Genomic DNA, 21,041 nt, shown 5'->3' with positions numbered 1-21,041 from the left:
TATGTTCGGAAATATGGGAAAAAACTTATTGGTTTGGTTATCTATCAGGCACTTAAATGGAACTGTTCTAGAATCATTTGCTAGACCAGCTGTCCTGATAACAGATGCCTATAATGCTCTGAATAATCAGCCTTCTAGACGCCAAAGGGACCAAGAACTTTTAGGTATGCTGATCTTATTCCACCAAATTTATTTGAATTAAAAATTCTGCGGATGATAATTTGACTTGTTCTTTGGGCATTATATTTGCATAATTTTTTAGATGCTATTCTGAAGACTCTAAGAGCAGATGGAAATGTACTACTTCCTGTTGATACAGCTGGTCGAGTATTGGAACTTCTTTTGATATTGGAACAGGTCTTTTCAGAAACCATGTCTTTTAGTGTTCTCTTCTTGTGTAACTCCAGTGGTACTATAAAGATGTGATTTGATGTATATGGCAGCACTGGGCACAACATCATCTGAACTATCCAATTTTTTTCCTCACATATGTCTCATCGAGCACAATTGATTATGTCAAGAGTTTTCTTGAGTGGATGAGTGATTCAATAGCAAAGTCCTTTGAACACACACGCGATAATGCTTTTCTGTTGAAGTAAGTTTCTTCTGTTTTGTCATACTTTGTAGAGAACATCTGTTCATAGCCATTATTAATTTAGATGCACTGATAAGAAAACACCATATACATCTAAATACATCAATCATCAGCCCATGCCTTGATGTTTCTTTCCAAATATGTTTTTCTTTGATGAACTTTTATGACAACTATCTCTGATGAAAATTTTCAGGCATGTAACCCTTCTCATCAACAAGAGTGAACTTGAGAAAGTACCAGATGGTCCAAAGGTTTGTAGCACCCGTATTTCTTGAAGTTTATTCTAATCAAAGAGCATATATACATGGTTGTGCATGCATTTGGGATTCTGTTTTTAAGGGAGTAAACTGATTCTCATTTTATTTAGATTGTTCTAGTATCCATGGCCAGTTTGGAGGTGGGTTTTTCTCATGATATATTTGTTGAATGGGCAAGTGATGCCAAGAATCTCGTGCTTTTTACAGAAAGAGGCCAGGTATATCTTCTATTCAGTCTATCTAGTTTTCAACCAAATTCATTTTTAACATATATGCTTTCTCCTAATGCTGACAAATATATGTTCAAATGGGTTGGTCCTTCATTACTTATGTACATTCTTAGATAATATAATCGTCACCATAGTTCTAAGCCTCAATGGTAGCTACCTCTGCTTCCATTTGATATATGAAATTGGGCAGGCTATCTTGGTTTCTTTTCCTTATGGCAACATAAGCATTAGATACTTAATTTACTGTTTGACAAGCCAGATGTGAAGTTTCTTCTCAGTCTTTCTTTAAGCAAGTGAGGAGTTTTACTAGGGCTATCTTAACTGAAAACAAAGCAGGAACTGGATCAAGGCTTTTTGTTGTGAAGTAGTTAGGTTGTAAAATTGTAATACAATACCATAAACTTTTGCCCATATAAAATCCTATGAACAGTAAACCCTTTCTTGATCAGTGTCAGGGACCGAGATGGTTATATGGTGCTTCTCGTCTCTTTTTTTGGTGTAATACATGAAAATGCCCATTATTTCATTCATAATATTACATTCGGCCTTAAGTTATGCGATTCTAACATCTTTTACACCAAATATTCATTCAGTTTGCTACATTAGCCCGCATGCTTCAGGCAGATCCTCCTCCTAAAGCTGTAAAAGTGACCATGTGCAAGAGGGTTCCATTGGTTGGAGAGGAGTTAAGAGCTTATGAGGAAGAACAGAATCGAATAAAAAAAGAAGAAGCCCTAAAAGCTAGCCAAAGCAAAGAGGAAGACTTAAAAGCATCTCATGGATCTGATGCTAATTTGGGGGATCCAATGGTCATTGATGCAAGCAATTCTCATTCTTCATCAGATGGTATGCTTACTCCTTTCCTATCCTTGACCACACGGTATAACTTTCTACAACTTTCATTTGAATGATTTATGATGTTTCCACCTGGAAATTTAGAACTTTTGTTTCTTTTTGTGTATTAACTTTGAATAGTGGTTCGAACCTTATTGGCAAAGGACTTGGTTACTTGGAATTTAATAGGAACTATAGATTATTATGCCAAAGGACATTTTTTGACAATTAATGTGCCAAACAACTCTTTTTTATCATCAAGAGTAAAAATAGAATTGCATTCATCTCAAATCCAGGAGCCCACACTGTACATGGTTAGACAGCAGGAAGAGTACAGAACAGCACACAGATGACAAAGCATTTTTTTGACAACAGGTAAAATATAATATCATTAAAAGAAAGAAGGAAAACAAAAATCATGTAAAACATGTACAGAAAACCATTCATTTATCAAAAAAAAAAACATGTACAGCAAGATGCTGTACACAGATTTACAAAACACTGCCCATACAGACCTATACCCCCCAGCCCTGCTTTACAAAAAAGAGATTCTCCTGTACAAAAAAAAAGTGTTGTAATTCCTATCCTTGAACAATTTGTTTACAGATAGCCAATACATCCATTTGCTGAAACACTGCCATATTCACCAAAAAACAGCTGCAGGAGCCATGTTCCAAGCCAGTTTTCCTTTCAAGGATAAACCTCCTATGCTCCAACCTCTTACACAATCCATTACCAGTTCCGCACAGCAGCTTTTTATTTCAAACATGAAGGCATAATATTATCAGATTACAGCTTATAAATTCTTCGCAAGTCTTGGCAAGATTGCCAGCCAAATAATTGGCAGATCTAGAGATCAGCATGAACGAATAACTTAGGTTTCTCCCCAATGCTTTGGCTTCTCTAGCATTAAAAAAGAAAAGCCCAAAGGAGTTTCTTCATCTGTACCTAACCACGAGATGACTACTTTGCAGGCTCATTCCACAATAATGTTACTCCAGTTTTGACCTGCCACCAGTCTTAAGCCTTGAATTACACCAGTCATTTCAGATTTTAAGGAATTGCCAGACCCAGTTGTCCCAGAACTTAACAATATTCTTTCCCTATTGTCCTTTACCACTCCTCCCATACCAGATTCTTCCGGATTACCCAGGCTACAACCATCAAAGTTTAGTTTGAGCCATCCCTCTTCAGGAGGAACCTAGTTTACAGTTTTTGGTTGGATCAAGGTTGGTGTTCCTGCTACTATGTTCTAGCCTCTGTTAAGATCATACAGTAAAACCCTTTTAAAATCCTCACACACCAACACCCAATGAGCTATTCTGACTTTGGTTGGCTCAATTAAGGACTCCAGATTATATTCTTTATCATCAAACATTTGGTCATTCCTTTTGCCCCAAATGCTCCACAAAATAGCAGCCTTTGCACTATGCCATAACAGTCTCATTCTTTTAGTATGACAAGAAATTACATTTTGGACAAAAATGTCCTTGATACATTATGGAGCTGTCCATGACAAACCATACAAGGATAAAAAGTGATCCTAAAATTGAGAAGAAAATTAATAATTTAATAAAAGATGAATCCCATTTGTGGATATTGGGCAGTCCAGTTATCTATCTATCTATCATCTTGGGCATTCTAGTTCATATGCTTGCACCTTGATACACTAACACTTTGTGGCAATAAAAAGGATATGGCGATTTAAGATTTAATAGAAAATATGCCAGGATAAATTTGAGTGGAGCAATGAGATCTTTTGTTGCTGATGATGGTAGCCATGTATGATTTGTGAATTGATTGCCTATGTTACCAAGATACGGCAAGAGCACACCTGGACAGTGTCAGATGTGAAATATACATTAAAAATTGTAGTATCTGATATGGTATTAGATGTGGCACCCTTATATAGGCATCCAAGTATGATAGTTGCTTGCATACTGTGTGGAATGGGAATAAATTGGTGAAACTGCAACAAACCGAGCTTAAATGTTAGAATTGCCATGTTAAATTGATCTATTCACTTTTCCTGAATGAATTTCTGTTATAACTGTTACTTGTCATAATAACACTTGATTTTGTGATACTTTGATCCTTACTACATGAGCACGAACCTACCTACTACCATACATTCCATGCATATACAGATGGTACATATCATCAACTATTGCTTCTGCTTTCATCGAGTTGTTTAGATGTAATGCACCATTTTGGTGGGAGATAATATGTCTTCATATTCTCAACCATGGCACTGCTGCCTAGGAGAAAAAAGAACATTGTACAGTTATAGTGTACTTGCTCATTTCACTTGTTGATATACTTATGCAGTGACTGGCCCACATGGTAGTGGGCAACGGGACATCTTAATTGATGGATTTGCTCCTCCATCCACTAGTGTTGCCCCGATGTTTCCCTTTTTTGAGAACTCTGCTGAATGGGATGACTTTGGTGAGGTCATTAATCCTGATGATTATGTAATCAAGGAAGAAGACATGGATCAAACATTTATGCATGTAAGTTTCTTTTTTTTTTTTTTGAATATCTGCTTAGTTATTGCATAAATAACAATTAATCAATTAACTATGTGATTCCATGTTCCTTTCTGTCTATGAGGTCTGTTTGACTGTTTTCTTTATTTATCAAGTACTATATATTTGTAATATTTCAAGAAACAATACTTTCCTTATAAAATGTTATATATATAATTAGCAGTTAATATTGAATTTGGGGCAGTATTAGTTTGTTAGTGTTTGGTTACTAGTAAAAACACATGAGGAAGCAAAGTTTTATTGAAATGTAAAAGGTAAGCCATTTTACTTGGAGTCACCAATGAGGTTGTGGGTTTAACATTTTAGAAGTATTAGTATCCTTCACAAGAACCTTTGATTTCATGAAGTCTTTCTCCTCCTTGTAAGTAGGGGTGCTCAACAAAATATATATATATATATATATATATAGTATTTATATTATATTTATATATTTATTATAGTATATTGTAAATATAAAAAACCGAGAAACCAAAGAACCAAACTGATCAACTGGTTAACCAATTAGTTTTTGCTTCACGTTTTTTCAAAAGACAACGGTACTGGTTTGGTTTCAAAAAATAGCCCACAGTTCAGTTAACTGAACCGTGAGCATCCCTATTTGTAAGCCTAAAATCTAGGAATCCTGTCACCCTGTTTTTCAAACTTTTTGTTTTTTTTTTTTGATAGATGAATGAAATTGTTATTAATAGAGAAACAGTGAGCATACAAACAACCTAAGAAGAGGCATGAGATGCGACCTCCTCTTTAAGGATGAAATCACCAAACTCACACTAAACAGAAATCAGTTTACGAAGTAGCCCAATACAAGAAACCCTTGAGGCCCCTTGTTTAGCAAGAGAATCAACCAAAACATTTGCTGATCAGCTAACCCACTGAAAATTAACCGACATGTTTCTTGTAAGCCAATTAACTCTTCTTAGGAGATCCCTATAATCCCAATTAACAGTATCTGGGTTCGCCACCCAACCCACAACCACCTTAGAATCTCCCTCAATTATCAAACTCTCCACTCCGAGTTGGTTGGCAAGCTGTATTCCTTGTACTGCTGCTAGTATCTCAGCGCTTGTAGAGTCTCCAACTCCCTCTGGTCCTGAGTAAAAGGAAAGAATGTTGCTATCCTTATCTCTCAAAACCCCTCTTATGCACGAGGGTCCTGGGTTCCCTTGACTACTTCTATCAAAGTTCAATTTCACAGCACCCTCTGGAGGGAGTAGCCAGCTAGCTCGTATTCTAATCTTTTGAGAAGATGTGAAAGCCACTGCTGCCCAGTTTCTCCTGAGATCATCATGGGAGTAATTCTCAAAAAGTGTTGAAGTTTTCAGCCGAAGGGTTGCCCTTTTCAAGATACACTCTTTTACTTTAGAGAGACTCCTTTGCTTTCCTTGAAAGATTTTGGCATTTCTTTCCTCCCAAATAGTCTATAACAGATCTGCTTTAGCACATTTCCACATTAATTTTCCCCTCGTTTCGGGATTGCAATCAAATACTAGAAATTTTTATAAGAATAGTTTTTTTATTTTTTATCTTGCAGGCTGTTATTTTCCACTATAAATCTTTTGCATGCAAAAATATTTGTTGGGGATTCAAAGACGGTGTTAGTCAGTTTACTTTCCCCCTTAGGCTTGATTGCTGATATCACAAGTGCTTTGCAGGACGGTTGGATGAATTGAGAGTTTAATAACTAGCAGAATTCGATTTGCTATTAATGAATGTTAAATTGCCCAAGTGACTAACTCAATATTTGTCCATCAAGTGAGTCTAACTTGTGATAGAAAGACTTAAGTTTCCAACATAATGAACAGTGTTTTAGAAACCAAACTACTCACTAACTGGATAAGTTGCTGAACCAGTTGGACTGGTCTGAGCTTTGACTGAACTACATGGATAAAATTAAAATTGATAATCACATGGAATGGAAAATACCATCAAGTTGGGGCCTGGACCTAGCTTTTTTCTCATCCAAGCATGGCCTAGCCAGGACATAAGCTGGATCCAGCCTTGAATTATATCTCAAGGCTTGCTTGGCCTAAATGCATATGTCTCCTCCCTACTTAAAGTTTATATTCCACTAGTCCATATCAGGCATAATATGGTTTGAACCAGGGATGCCAATGGGTCAGGTTTAGTGGTAAACCTGCATTGACCTAATGTTAGACAGTGTATGCCCTTAGCTCTAATAAGATTGATGTATCTTTTGACATTTATTGTAAATGAATAAATTACATAATTGATTCATGTTATTATGGTGTGTTTCTGTGTAATACCCTTAAACTGGACATATATGAGACTCGTGTTAGTTTAGAATCTTCACAGTCGTTGGATAGATCTGGGGAGATTTATCCTACCAAGGCTGACACCGATGTACCACCAAGTTGGTTGGGGTGGCTTGTCTCAGTTGCTAGGGTGAGACCTGAGATACATGCAGTGTAGGTTTTCTTGAAACCCTAAACCGGATCAAAATTCCAGTATTGCCTTGGGCCTTGGAGATAGATGGGCAAAACTGGAATGTCCTTAGACTCGATTATGATATTGCACTAGGTGTTGGATTGGGTTGTCTTTGATATGCCAATCAGTGAAATCTTTAGAGGGGGTCAAAACCTAGGTATGTTGAGACAGTCCGAGAATTCATCTGAGTGGGTGATCATTGTGACATGATTAGCCCCTTTGTCAGACAAAGTGAGTGATCGGGGATGCACTCTCTCTGATAGAAACCTAAACTGCTGGCAGTTGATTTCAACCGTTGAAATTTGTTTTTGCAAAATATATTTATATAGAGATATAAATATATATTATGGTTTCAAAATATTTGCAAAATGTTTTAATTCTCGGGATCCATGTGAGTAAAGAGTGCATCACTGCACCTTGCAGCCGAGGGAGAGGTCCTGTCTTGTCGGGCAGTGTTTGATCATTATAGGTTGAGAGGTTAAGTGTAAGACCATTGAGGGTTATACTTGATGGGCAAATCTTGCATCTGCCCACAGTCCTTGGGCCTTCATAAGATGGTTGGACCCAATGACCATTTAGTATAAATGTTGGACCCATTAAGAGTCCATAATGATGAACTCAGGGGTTCAATGGATTTAGCAGTGAATTCGGCCAAGCCTTGTAACAGAGGTTGGGCTGAATCCATGTGGCTGATGTATAGATCAATGATAGCATCCCACGCCATACAAAGAGAGCCAAGCTAGCCAGCATTAAAGAGGAAGTGAGCTTGAAAGCTTAATGGGCCTAAAAGCCCATTTCGAACTAGGTTAATTAGATTAATTAAATAGGGGCGGATCTAGGATTTGGATCAGCAGTTAAGATAAGGGATTATCCTTATCCACTTCAAGAGTCCAGATCCAAATAAAAATTTGGATCAAGGAACTCCTAATTTGATTAAGAAGGTTGATCTTTATCTGCAAATAAGATAAGGGATTATCCTTATCACTTAAAGAGTCCAGATCCAAATAAAGGTTTGGATCAGGAAACTCCTAATGAGATTAAGAAATTGTCTCTTTAAGGTTATAAATAAGAGAGAATGGCGAACCTTGAAGACACACTCACTCAATACAGAGAGAAGACAACTTAGTTAGACTAATCTTGCCTTTCGTTCTTTTTCTTCCTGCTCTTGCCGCCCTACTCTATTCGATCTCCAGTTCTTGGATTTGATCAAGATTCGATCTTGATATTGTTTTTTGCCAGAAGAAACAATTTAGAAGTTGTGCTCACTATCCCATTCGATTCTTGCTGAAGAATCACAAGTTCTTGGTGAAGAACTACCTGTTGATCCTGCCTCATCCTAAGCTGTGTCATCTTCAGTGGAGGGAGGATTTGGTACACTCTTTAGGCGTGAACACCTACGTTGGGAGGAGCATTCTTGCGTGGATTCCGTATCAGGTATATCCCTTTCTAATTCTGGTTTCAGATTTGGTCCGGTTTGGTTACAAAAATGGACATTGAAAATGCAGTTTTCTAAATTGGGAATGGGATTCCCGGATGGTTGTAAAGAAATTTTTGAAATTTCGCCCAACCTTCCTACTGAGTTCGGCCATCCATATGATGGATCTCCCACCCCTTTCACCTAACCCTATCAAGGTAGGGTTGTGTCAGCCTAAATCAAGTTTTAGATCAGCTTTAGGTTGAGGTGAGCTCATGCTAAACCTGTACCATTGGCATTTCAGCATTGAAATATTTGATTATAGGCTTGGTTGAGTATAGGTGTATTATATATGAGACAAGTCGGGTCAGGTTCGATGGCCTTCTTCATTTAGTTGGGTCAATTGGGTTCAGGTATATCTGACCCGTTGACATCCCTAGTTTGAATATTGGTCTCTTGCACTCAAAGGCTCAAACATCGAGCTTACACCCTTAACATTAACATGTTAATGTTAGGACTTAGGAAGCCCTGCCTTGCCAGTGCTAGGGTCAGTTCGGACTTAAATATTTGGCCCCAAACCTAGGCTGGCCATATGGCCCTTATAATCATTCACAGTAAAATTTGGCCTGAATCTAGCAAGGTGCATGGTTGCCCTTAACATAAACTTGGAAACACAAAAAAAAAAAAAAAAAAAAACAAAAGAAGAAACAAATGTCCCAAATTATTAGGAGGCAATTTACCAGGTTGGGCTGGCCTAGTCACCAGGCCTAACATACAAGCCTATTCCAACCCTAAGGCTGGGTCATGATATTTAGTTAATATTTTTTATTATATAGATTTCATATACAGATATTTGTATATCTTATATCAATTATCAACTTTTAATATTTAATATGTATGTATAAATATTTATAACATAACATGAAAAGATGTTGAAAAGAGTGAGAAATTCCATAAAGGTAGAATTAAGGGCTGTAATGCAAGGTTTAAGTCTAATGAAGTCCTTACACCACACCAATATAGTGGCTGAAGGGGATTCTATTCTAGTGGTGGGACAGTGTAAGCAAAAAAGTGTAGGTCCATGGGTATATATGAATACAATGTGGAAAATGAAAAGGCTGGTAGATGAGATAATGCAACTTCACATTGACATATAAGTTAGCTAATGGTCTGGTGGACAAAGTTAGCAAGACAAGGAGCAAATTAATACGCTTTATAATGGGGAATGATTTCCCAAGGGGGAAGTTAGAACACCACAATGCAAAGTGACAACAAAAAAGTGGTGTGGGTGGGTGGCCTCGCTACCCTCTGGGGTGCATGGAACATCGCGTACACATAGTATTCGCTTTCCTTTTTAATGGTAACTAGTTTCTGATAGAACAAAACAGTGGGTCATATTAGCATAGTATTTACATACAACCTGGCTGGAGCAGGTCTTAATGTCTCTGGCTGGTCCAGCCTCTTGACATAACCAGGCCTACAGCTTGGGTTCAGGCTGGGTGCAACCTGCTAGTTGCCACTCTTAATCTGGATTATGTGTGGAAGAGGGGTTTCAATTAAAAGACATACCACAGTTTTAAACTAATTATTACAAAGTAGAACTAAAATTATTTCTCACTAGAAAATTAATGACAAGAAAAACCACAATAAATATCAGCTGGCCTAAAAATCTTCCAGATTGACTTTACAGAAATCATGGAAAAAGAAGAAAATGAGTGCAATAGAGGGTTTGGGGTAGTAGAAGGACTAAATTGAGAAACAAGAAACAAGAAAGTCAATCCCCAAAGATTGTTGTTTTTTGTTGGGAAGTTTATTATGGTAAGATTAATATCTTTGAAAACCTGCAAAAGAGGAGACCAAAATGGTGCTTATCCCCTAATTGGTGTGTTCTTTGTAAATCTCAGAATGAGGACTGTTACCACTTGATGATCTCTTTCTCCTTTGCTACAGATTTATGGAATTGGAGTTTTATGTTGTTTGAGTGTATGTGGAACCTGCTATCTGATACTAGTTTGCTGTTTAGTCTGTATATCTTTGAATGGCACACAAAGAGAGGGAGAATTATGTGGAAGTGCATAAGAGCAGCCATGCTGTGGATAGTTTAGAAGGAAAGGAACACCAGAATTTTTTGTGAAAAAGAAATGAGCTTCTCGGAAGTTAAAGAAAGTATTCTGACAAGGGCAATTCAGTGGCTGAAAACTCTAAAGCTCTTTGGTGCATACTCTTTTGATGACCTATGGAGAAGATGGTTAGTAGTGGCTAATACTTCTACCAGGAAGGACAGACATGTGGTTGAATGGATGCCACAAGAGGAGGAGTTTATCAAGCTGGACTTTGATGGAAGTAGCAGAGGAAATCCAAGACCTTCAGACATAGGAGTGCTGACAAGCAAAGACAGTAGCATTCTATCTTTGTACTTAGGTCCTGCGGATGTGGGAGACTCTTTAAGGGCCGAATTACTTGCTGCTGTACAAGGAATCCAGCTTGCAAACCAGCTAGGCATAGAGCATCTGATTATTGAAGGGGATTCCTAGGTGATAGTGGGTTGGCTGAAGGATTTGGACTCTGTGATCTGGAGCTTTAGATATCTTCTCAGAAATGTTAAATGGCTATCAAGGAATATGACAATCAGAGTTCAGTGGATAGGCAGATCAGAAAACTCAATGGCTGATTCACTTGCAAACCAAGGGGTTCTTCGGGCTACTTTATTTTGGGCTTCTGTGTAATTTTTTTTGTAGTTAGTTATAATTCTCTAATTAGTTCTAAAGGAAAGGTCGCATCTCGTGCCTTTCCATGGGTTGCATGCAACTCTTATTTGCTGGTTTAATAAAATCTTACTCATTTATCAACAAAAAAAAAAAAAAGAAACAAACAAACAAGAAAGTCAAGCAAAGAAGTGCTAGCAAAATGCTGCTTTGGTAATGGAAGCCCAATTCTACAACACCAGCCACACCATACTGTGCAAGAGAATCAGATGGGATTTTGTGTTTCTAAAAGATTTTATGTATGTATATTTCTTGTATTTTGTTATAGGTAACCAAGCTGAAGTTGACTTTGACATGGATTAGGAGGAATCTGTGAAACACTGATACATGGAAGCCCAATTCATTCTCTCCTTTACTTGTACTCATCATTTTTCATATGTTTAACAAAAATTGTCTTTATCAATATAAAAAGAAACATTATCAGGGCACCTTTCATAAACAATATTTCAACTTCAGGAGGTTCTAAGATATTAAGGCTCTGAAAGAGAATCTCTAAATTCATTTTCAAGAAAATTCAAAATTCCTTCCTAATGTGTCAGAAACACAAATAGAATAACTCCTGAAGCATATGCAAGAATGCTGCTTACAATAGAAGGTAGTACAATGGTAAAAAGTAATAGTGCCTGTGCCGATAAAAAAAATAGTGTCCGAGTGTCAACTCTCAAGGAGTCCAAGGCTAATCCATATGCCAAAATGAAGGGTAAGTTCTAGAACTGTAATGTCAATCCCTCGCTATAATATAAAAGAGAGTACCACTGATTATATTACCCACCAAGACCCAATGACATCTATCTTTATGAATCATTGCAACGGAACAAATGGCTGGATAGATATTTACCTGCATAATTATAATATTGTAAAGAAACTTGAAAAATCATGACACAGATGCTTTAGACACCTTATTTGATGTTTTTGTTTTTCTCATGACATGTTCTCTAGTAATGTTGAGTATCAACCATTCTTTATTGAATTCAAATTGAAGTTCTCATCACTATTATATTACAAGAAATGTCCTCCCATGTGCCAATTTTAAGACATCATATTATATCATCAATTTTAAGAAACGTGGGTTCAGGGGCTTCAAGCACATTTTTGTATTTGCTGATTTGATTGTGGCATGTTATGTTTGGTTACTGTTCTAATAATTTGTTTGTTATTGCTCAAAGGTCAATATTCTATATGCTCTGTAATCTATTTAGTTATTTATTGTAAATATATCCAATGTAACTTAAAAGAAAACCTTAATTGAGTACTTTCTTTTAAACTTGATAAATATATCCTATATGCACCTAATATTTCAGATATTCTGCTTCAGGTCAGTGGGGATCTGGATGGAAAACTTGATGAAAGCGCTGCCAACTTGATACTTGATTCAAAACCTTCGAAAGTTATTTCAAATGAATTGACAGTAAGTCAAACCCTATCTTTTGTTTATCTCAAGGGGTACTTTCACTCTCTATGAAAGTAAAGGGGCATCAATTTCAGAATCTGTCACCGATATTGATTTTTGTGGGTGGTGGTGTTATTCTTTTGCTTATTCATTTACAGGGTCTAGACAAGATGCTATTTGTGCATTATCAACTTAGAGATATTTTATTTTTAATCATTAGGAACTTGAAGATTATTATCATGCATATATGCATTTTCAAAATTCTCTGTGGCCTGTGATAATGAACATTCTACAAATAGACATGCTTCCTTGTCCTTTTGATTTATGAGATTTTTTTTGGTTATTTCCATCCTTATCATGTGGAACTTTTAGATTAATGGGTAGAACTGTATGCTCATAGCTTCAGTAAACTCGACTAATAGCCATATGTTTATGTATGATAGAATTCAGGTCTGCCTTAGAGTTTGGCCTGACTGAGTTCAGTTATGTAGAAGAAGAAAAGGTGATAGAGAGAGAGAGAGAGAGAGAGAGAGAGAGAGAGAGAGAGAGAGAGAGAGAGAGAGAGAATTCTGGTTCGAACTGAAAGAGTCAACTTGACTTCTCCCAATTGGCCAGTAAGTATTTATATTATTATTAAAACATAACTGAAAAGACCTATGTGCCCTTACTTAAGTTAAGAGCACTTGTTCCAACACAACATTATAGATCAGCAACATTAATCAAGGTATAAAGACAGAAATGCCCCTACGCTAACACTCCCCCTCAAGCTAGTGAGTATATATCATATACTCCCAGCTTGTTACATATGTAGTCCACTCTTCCCCGACTCAAGCCTTTTGTAAATAAGTCAGCCCACTGATTTCCTGTATTAACATGTGTAGTGTCTAGCTCTCCATTCAGCACCTTCTCCCTCACAAAGTGACAGTCAACCTCAATGTGTTTGGTTCTTTCATGAAACACTGGATTAGAGGAGATATGAACTGCAGCCTGATTATCACAATAGAGCTTCATTGGAGTGTTAATATTGTACCCTACTTCCTGTAGAAGGTTCCTTAGCCACACTAATTCACAAGCGGTGTGCGCCATAGCCCTATATTCTGCTTCTGCACTGCTTCTTGCCACAACCGTCTGCTTCTTACTTTTCCATGTCACCAGGTTACCTCCCAGAAACGTGCAATAGCCTGTAGTAGACTGCCTATCAGACATAGAACCGGCCCAATCAGCATTAGAATACCTTTCTATTTCAAGTTTTCCCCCACTCTTGTATATCAGACAGTGACCCAGAGCCCCTTTTAGATACTTCACAATTCTCAGAACTGCATTCCAATAAGGAATCAAAGGTTTTTGCATGAACTGGCTTACCACACTAACTACAAATGAGATGTCTGGTCTGGTAATGGTTAGGTAGTTCAGTTTGCCCACAAGTCGTCAGTATCTGCCAAGGTCTTCAAATACTTCACCCATATCACTACTTAGCTTGGTATTTGTGTCCATGGGTGTTTCCGCTGGTTTGGCACCCAATAGGTCTGTTTCTTCCAGCAAATCAAGCACATACTTCCTCTGGCACAGGTTAATCCCATACTTGGATCTCGCTACCTCTATCCCCAAGAAGTATTTCAGTTTACCCAGATCCTTTGTCTGAAAGTGATCCTGCAGATAAGTCTTCAGCATGTCAATACCAATGTTATCATTCCCAGTAATAACAATATCATCTACATACACCACCAACAGTATTTTTCCTCCCAGAGAGTCATGACTAAATACAGAATGGTCAACTTTGCATTGTTTCATACCAAACTTCTTTACCACCTCACTAAACCTACCAAACCATGCTCGAGGAGACTGTTTAAGCCCATATATAGCCTTCCTTAGTCTGCACACCTTACCATCCTCCCCCTGAGCAACAAACCCCCAAGGTTGCTCCATGTAGACCTCCTCGAGTAAGTCACCATGCAAAAAGGCATTCTTGATATCAAGCTGATATAGTGGCCACTCATACATGGCTGCAAGAGAGATCACAACACGAACTAACCCTATCTTAGCGACCGGTGAGAAGGTCTCTGTGTAGTGAATACTATAGGTTTGAGAGTACCCTTTTGCAACTAATCGCGCTTTCAGGCGTTCAACACTACCATCAGGCATATACTTAACCGTATAAACCCATTTACAACCAAAGCTTGCTTCCTAAGAGGAAGAGCAGTGAGGTCCCAAGTATGATTATGATGAAGGGCTGAGAGTTCTTTTTCCATGGCACGGCACCACCCTGGAGAGGCAAGGGCTTCTTGGACATCTTTATGAACAATAATTGAAGATAACAAGGTAACAAACTGGCGATGGGAAGCGGAAAGGTGAGTAAGAGAAACATAATTAGAAATGGGATGAAGGGTGCAAGTACGTTTACCTTTCCGCAAAGCAATGGGTAGATCAATCTCAGATGCTAAGTGCGGGTCTGGTGCCGGATCTGTAGACGGAGATGTAGCCGAAGGAGTAATAGCTGGTGCACGTGGGCGATGTGTATACACATGATGAATAGGTGGGCGCTCAACAGGTGGTGGCACCGGAGCAAGGATTTGGTCACAACTGGAACAAAGGGAGGAGGATCGACAACGGGAAGTGGAAGAGGAGGAGGTGATGAGGAGGAAGAAGCATCACCAGACCCCAAAAAGAACGGAGTAGACTCAAAGAAACTGACATCAGCACAGACAAAGGATCGTCGAGAACCAGGATGGTAACACCTATACCCTTTTTGGGTCCGAGAATAGCCAAGGTAGATGCACTTGAGAGACGTGGGCATCCGATTAATCAGAAAACAAGAGGTAAGCACTGCATCACTCCAAAAAGGTTTGGGAACATGCATGTGATGCATTAAGGGATATTGTTATTTCAAGGAGATGGCGATTCTTTCTCTCAGCCACCCCGTTTTGTTGTGGGGTGTAGGTACACGAGGTCTGATGTATAATGCCGTGTTGGTTCAGGTATTCCTGAAATGATGAGGATAAATATTCGCGGCCATTATCAGAATGAAAAACTTTGATGTGGGTACCAAATTGGTTACGAATCTCAGCATAAATTTTTTGAAAAATGGTAAACAATTCACTTCTTTCTTTCATTAAATCGAGCCACGTCATCCTTGAAAAATCATCCACAAAAATGACAAAATATATGTATCTATTATATGACATCACTTTATAAGGACCCCAAACATCTGAATGAACTAAAGAAAAAGGACTCGACACACGGTTATCAACCCTAGAACTAAAGGGAACACGATGGTGTTTCCCAAACTGACACGACTCACAATCCAAAACAGAAAGCTGACTCAAGGACGGAACCAAGGACTTCAAGACTTTTAGTGACGGATGACCAATTCGGCAGTGCCGCTAGAGAGCTGTTGAAGTTCTACCACCACCACCGTCAAGATAATATAGTCCACCTGCTTCATGCCCTCCACCAATCTTCATCCCCGTCTTGAGATTCTGAAAAACACACATAGAAGGAAAAAAGGTAATGGAGCAGTTAAGTGATTTGGTCAGGTTACTAACAGACATAAGGTTAAAAGGCAATTTAGGAACATACAGAATTAATGAGAGGGATATAGGATCTAGGTCAACATTACCAACACTACAAATTGAGGATGTGGAACCATTAGCAAGGGTGACAGATTGTGATGTGGAACAATGAGATAAGGAGGAAAACACACCTGGAGTTCCAGTCATGTGATCGGAGGCTCCAGAGTCAATGATCCAGGGATTGGGTGTAGATGCCAGACAAGCCATACCTGAGTGAGCAAAAGTCGTCGTGTTCTGCTGTGATTGGATAAACCTCTCATATTCATCCCTGGGAACACTCACCATCTCCTTCATGGGACCATTTGTGGATGTAGGAGGCATCTGGCTAGATGAATGATTCTCCTGTCTAAAGCTGGAATTTGAGTCACCGGTCGCGGCATGATTGGCCCAGGTTGAGAGAGGACCATGTAGATCATAACAATAGTTGATGGTATGTCCATCCATACCACAATGAGTGCACTTCCTCGGGCCTGAGCTACGTCCTCTACCACGGGTTCCCTCTGAATCTCTGCTCCCAGTATGACCACCACCACGATTATGAGTAGACCCACCATTGTCACTTCGGCCATATGCAGAACCACTACCACCACCACGGCCAGACTGAGCTCCCTGAGCCCCACCTCTAACACCACGGCCTCTCGATGCAGCAAAGGCAGATCTATCTGAGATATTAGAGTTCTCAGTAGATCCGATAGAAATCCTCCGGAGTCGAGCAAATACCTCTTCTAGGGACGGAAGAGCTGATCCCCCTAATATCTGAGCCCGTACTGGTTCATATTCAGACTTTAGTCCCACCAAAAATCTAGTCACATCAAGCTGCTCTCTCTGTTGTTGCTGAATCTTGACATCAGGAGTGAGAGGATGATAGACATTCAACTCATTACGTATGTACCTCATGTTGGCATGGTACTCTTCAAGACTCTGATTGCCCTATTGCAGGTTAAAGTACTCTTGATAAAGCTGATAAACCCTGCTTGTATTGTCCTGCCCCGAATACAATTTCTTCACATGGTCCCACACATCTTTGGCAGTATCAAGGAACATGAAGTTCACACTAATCCTGGGTTCCATACTGTTCCACAACCATGTGATGATCTGAGCATCCTCTTGCTCCCAGTCTTCATACTCGTGAGAGTCAGAGGAGGGTTTCTCATCTCTGATGTGTTTTACCTTCTTCTTTGCCTTCAGAAAGACTTAAACGGATTTAGCCCAAGGCACATAATTCTTTCCATTTAATTTAATGGAGGTCATTTGAACATTCAGGTAGTTTGTAGGCACCATTACACTAGGTTTATAATCATTATTGTCTCCCATTATGTTATCACTGGTTCTGCACACTTGCTGAATTCTATTATCACTGAGATCTGCACACTACACACCACTAGGTTACACCTGTCACACTGATTGCAACACTAATTGTTGATGGAATGTGTGCTCTTTATACCACAAACCCTAGATCACCCCTGTCACACTGATTTCAGCACTTGTTGTTGCTGAAACGTGTGCTCACGCCACAAACTCTACTCCTACAACTACCTGAAATCTCACCACTATATGATCATATCTCTTCCTTCAAAATGCACAAAGAAACCAGCATAAACCCTAGCACTTATTGGCCGAAACCCTAGCATATGGTCTGAAACACACCTCCTATTTAATCCTTAACAGATATCATGCACTGAAATCTCTTACCTTATCGCTGAAGTAACACCCATACGAGCAGGAAAGCAGTCCACGCACAACAGCCACTGCACACACAATAGCCAATGCCCATACAGTTCGGCCCTCTATTCTTCCTCTACTAGGAGAGGACGATCTCAGAAATCACAGCAACCGACCACATACGACCTGACTAGAGGCATAGAGACCTCCAAGGGAAGGGGGCGATCACTCCTTTTCATCCCTTTCCCTTATCTCCAATCGAACACATAAAAAAAAAAAAAAGGAAAACCCTAGATAGGGTGCGCAGAGAATGAACCCTAGGCAAGCATAAATCTAGGCGGCTTCAAGAAGCTCTGATACCATGATAGAATTCAGGTCTGCCTTAGAGTTCGGCCTGACTGAGTTCAGTTATGTAGAAGAAGAAAAAGTGATAAAGAGAGAGAGAGAGAGAGAGAGGGAGAGAAGAGAGAATTCTGGTTCGAACTGAAAGAGTCAACTTGACTTCTCCCAGTCGGCCAGTAAGTATTTATATTATTATTAAAACATAACTGAAAAGACCTATGTGCCCTTACTTAAGTTAAGAGCACTTGTTCCAACACAACATTACAGATCAGCAACATTAATCAAGGTATAAAGACAGAAATACCCCTATGCTAACAATGTACTTGTCTCGCAAATAGATGTTAAATTATCTTAGTCATCTTCATTTGGAAAAAAAAAAAATTGGTAATAGTGCTATTTTAAGGTATCCACCCTCATCTTTTTTCTTGTTTTCTTTTATTTTTTGTCTCTTTCTTTCTCTATCCGAAAAATGAAGAAAATATGGGCTCCCCTTTTATTCTTTTCTTGTTTTCATCTCCATGCCTCTCCCTGCACTTTGAATATAGGGATACACCCTTCCATCTTTTTTCTTGTTGTAATTTTGCATTTGTTTTAATTTGCTATAATCTGTATGTGTGTAAGTGAATGCCTTTTAACTTATTTAATTTGTAATAATTGGCACGAAGTATTAAATAATTATGTTTTTTCATTAATTTGTTCAATGTTTTAGAATTCTTTGTCATGTGAGATCTGTTATTGTTTGTGAAACTACTAATATTTCTTAATTTCTGTACATGCCCAGTTGCTATTCTAACTTGGAAAACAACCTATAAGGATTTTTTGTTAACTTTATTACCTAGGCAACACTAGGCATGTAAATGACAAGGTGCTCAACCTTGCTCTACTGCCTTGACAACTAAAATGCATTTTGACCCTGATAGTCCAAGATAACTACAATATTCATGTACTCCCTGAAGTTGGGGGTCGGGGGTCAAATGTTGCTGGCAAATGGTAATGGCATGACGGTTCTCGTACTTATTCAGTATTTTAGTGAAAACATTTGCCACTTGATCTTCTGACCTGAGAACTATTTCAGCACTATCTTTCTTGGCTTGATTATTGTTTTAACTGATAGATCTTCAAACTAGGTTTTGAATAACCCTTTGGCATCTTCTCCATGTTCTCACTAAAATATCCCTCTAATTGTTCTAGGTTGGATTCCCAAAGGACCAAAAATGCTGTATAGTGTAACTTATTTTTTCAGAATTTACAGTCATGTTGCTATTTATCTATTAAAAGAGTTGCAGTGCTATAGTACTTTTAATACTCCTAACCAACATATTTCTGTTTAATGTTGTCATCTTTGTTTCAGGTGCAAGTTAAGTGTTCATTGATATACATGGACTTTGAGGGCCGTTCTGATGGCCGGTCAATAAAATCAATTCTTGCACATGTGGCCCCACTGAAACTTGTATGGAATTCTTTCTTTATGTCATAGAGATACTAGGTCTAGGACCATCAACAATTATTTAGCATCTACTAATCTTTCTTATACAAGTTTCTAGTTGATCCAACTATTTTTTACTTTTTTTATCAATAACACTTTCATTAATTCATCAGTAGAAAATTTACAAGTGGAAGACAAACACACTTATCTTCCAAGAGTCACAAAGAGCTTCAAGAAAGGAAAAAAGAAAAAGATACTAACGTTACAACTTAGCCCAAAACAATGGATCCCTTTCTGCCCCTTGTTTAGCTAAACTGTCAGCTAGGGAATTAGCCGATCTTTTAATCCAACATGTCTTAACTTCCATCTCCCACACCATCCACTTGAATTTCCTTCTCTCATTATTGTACTTCCATAAATTGTTTTGATCTTTAGTCAGCCACCCTATCACCACCTCTGAATCCCCTTCAATTATGAGTTTCTTGATGTTCAATTCCTTAGCTTTCCGGACTCCTTCCATAACTGCAAAGATCTCAGCTCTAAGGGAGTCACCCACTCCAATTGGGCCTGAGAACATAACAGAGATGACCCCATTTTCATCCCTAAAAACACCCCCGATCTTCAATTGTCCCGGGTTTCCCCTACTACACCCATCAAAGTTTAATTTCAATAATCCACTAGGTGGGGGGGTCCAAGCCACACTCATTACTAACTTGGTCTACGTGCAATTTGCAATTTCATCCCACTTCTTCAACATGTCATCCACAGTGTAATCTATGAATAGTTCCAAAGATTTCAGCCACTGTACTGCCTTAATATGTATGATAGCCCTTAGATCTGCTGCTCCTCTCTGAGTTTCTGAGAATATCCTAGAATTTCTTTCTTCCCACAGTGTCCAACATATTGCAGCCCTTAGTCCTCTCCACATTGTCCTTCCCCTTTTTATCCGCCACCTGAAAAAGGAAGGGGAGAAAAGGCCCTGCAAGTCTGATGGGGGATTCCAACTGCATCCAAATAAGGAGAAAGCCCAATCCCAAATTGACCTCGCGAAGTGGCAAGACACCAGTAGGTGAAAACCAGTCTCCCCATCCACTTTACACAGAAAACACCACTGAGGTGACAAGCGAGTATTGGGTCTCTTCTTTTGGAGTAGATCACCAGTGTTGATTCTTTCCAGATAGGCTTCCCAACAAAAACTACCAACCCTATGGGGTATAGCTCTGCACCAAACCTCACCAAAAGGGAAAGGGGTAAGGGTAGGACTGGTGGACTGACTTAAGACTTTGAAGAATGAGGCACAAGAGAAAATACCATTGGGGGTAGGTGTCCAAATTCTAGAGTCCGCCTTAGTGGGGTCTAAGACAATGTTATCAATAAGTGCAATAAGGCTCGAAATACTGTCGAAGTCTGAGTCCCTCAAATCCCTTCTTAGACCCAAGTTCCACCCAATCCCAGAATTGGAAGAGGACGGGGTGGTGAAAGATGAGATCAGCTCATTTTTCAAATCAAAAAGAGCATACAAAGACGGAAACTGATCCTTTAGAGGGGCACTCCCCACCCAAG

General features: G+C 38.8%; 1 protein-coding gene across 1 annotated transcript in view; it reads left to right on the top strand.

The window, feature by feature from the left end:
• Positions 1-21,041, top strand: part of CPSF100 (cleavage and polyadenylation specificity factor 100) — a 38,828-nt gene that overhangs the window by 8,566 nt on the left and 9,221 nt on the right. The window contains exons 5-13 of the mRNA XM_088961698.1: positions 49-164; positions 263-357; positions 444-595; positions 789-846; positions 963-1,070; positions 1,676-1,928; positions 4,245-4,429; positions 12,405-12,497; positions 19,404-19,502. Coding sequence (XP_088817824.1) covers positions 49-164; positions 263-357; positions 444-595; positions 789-846; positions 963-1,070; positions 1,676-1,928; positions 4,245-4,429; positions 12,405-12,497; positions 19,404-19,502 — 1,159 coding nt within the window. The remainder of the gene's footprint in view (positions 1-48; positions 165-262; positions 358-443; positions 596-788; positions 847-962; positions 1,071-1,675; positions 1,929-4,244; positions 4,430-12,404; positions 12,498-19,403; positions 19,503-21,041) is intronic.

This window comes from Nelumbo lutea, chromosome 1 (assembly GCF_056320005.1).
Source record: "Nelumbo lutea isolate HS-2025 chromosome 1, American lotus-T2T, whole genome shotgun sequence".
Taxonomy (NCBI): Eukaryota; Viridiplantae; Streptophyta; class Magnoliopsida; order Proteales; family Nelumbonaceae; genus Nelumbo; species Nelumbo lutea.
The sequence above is the reverse complement of the archived record's forward strand: the minus strand, read 5'-3'. Positions and strand labels throughout refer to the sequence as shown.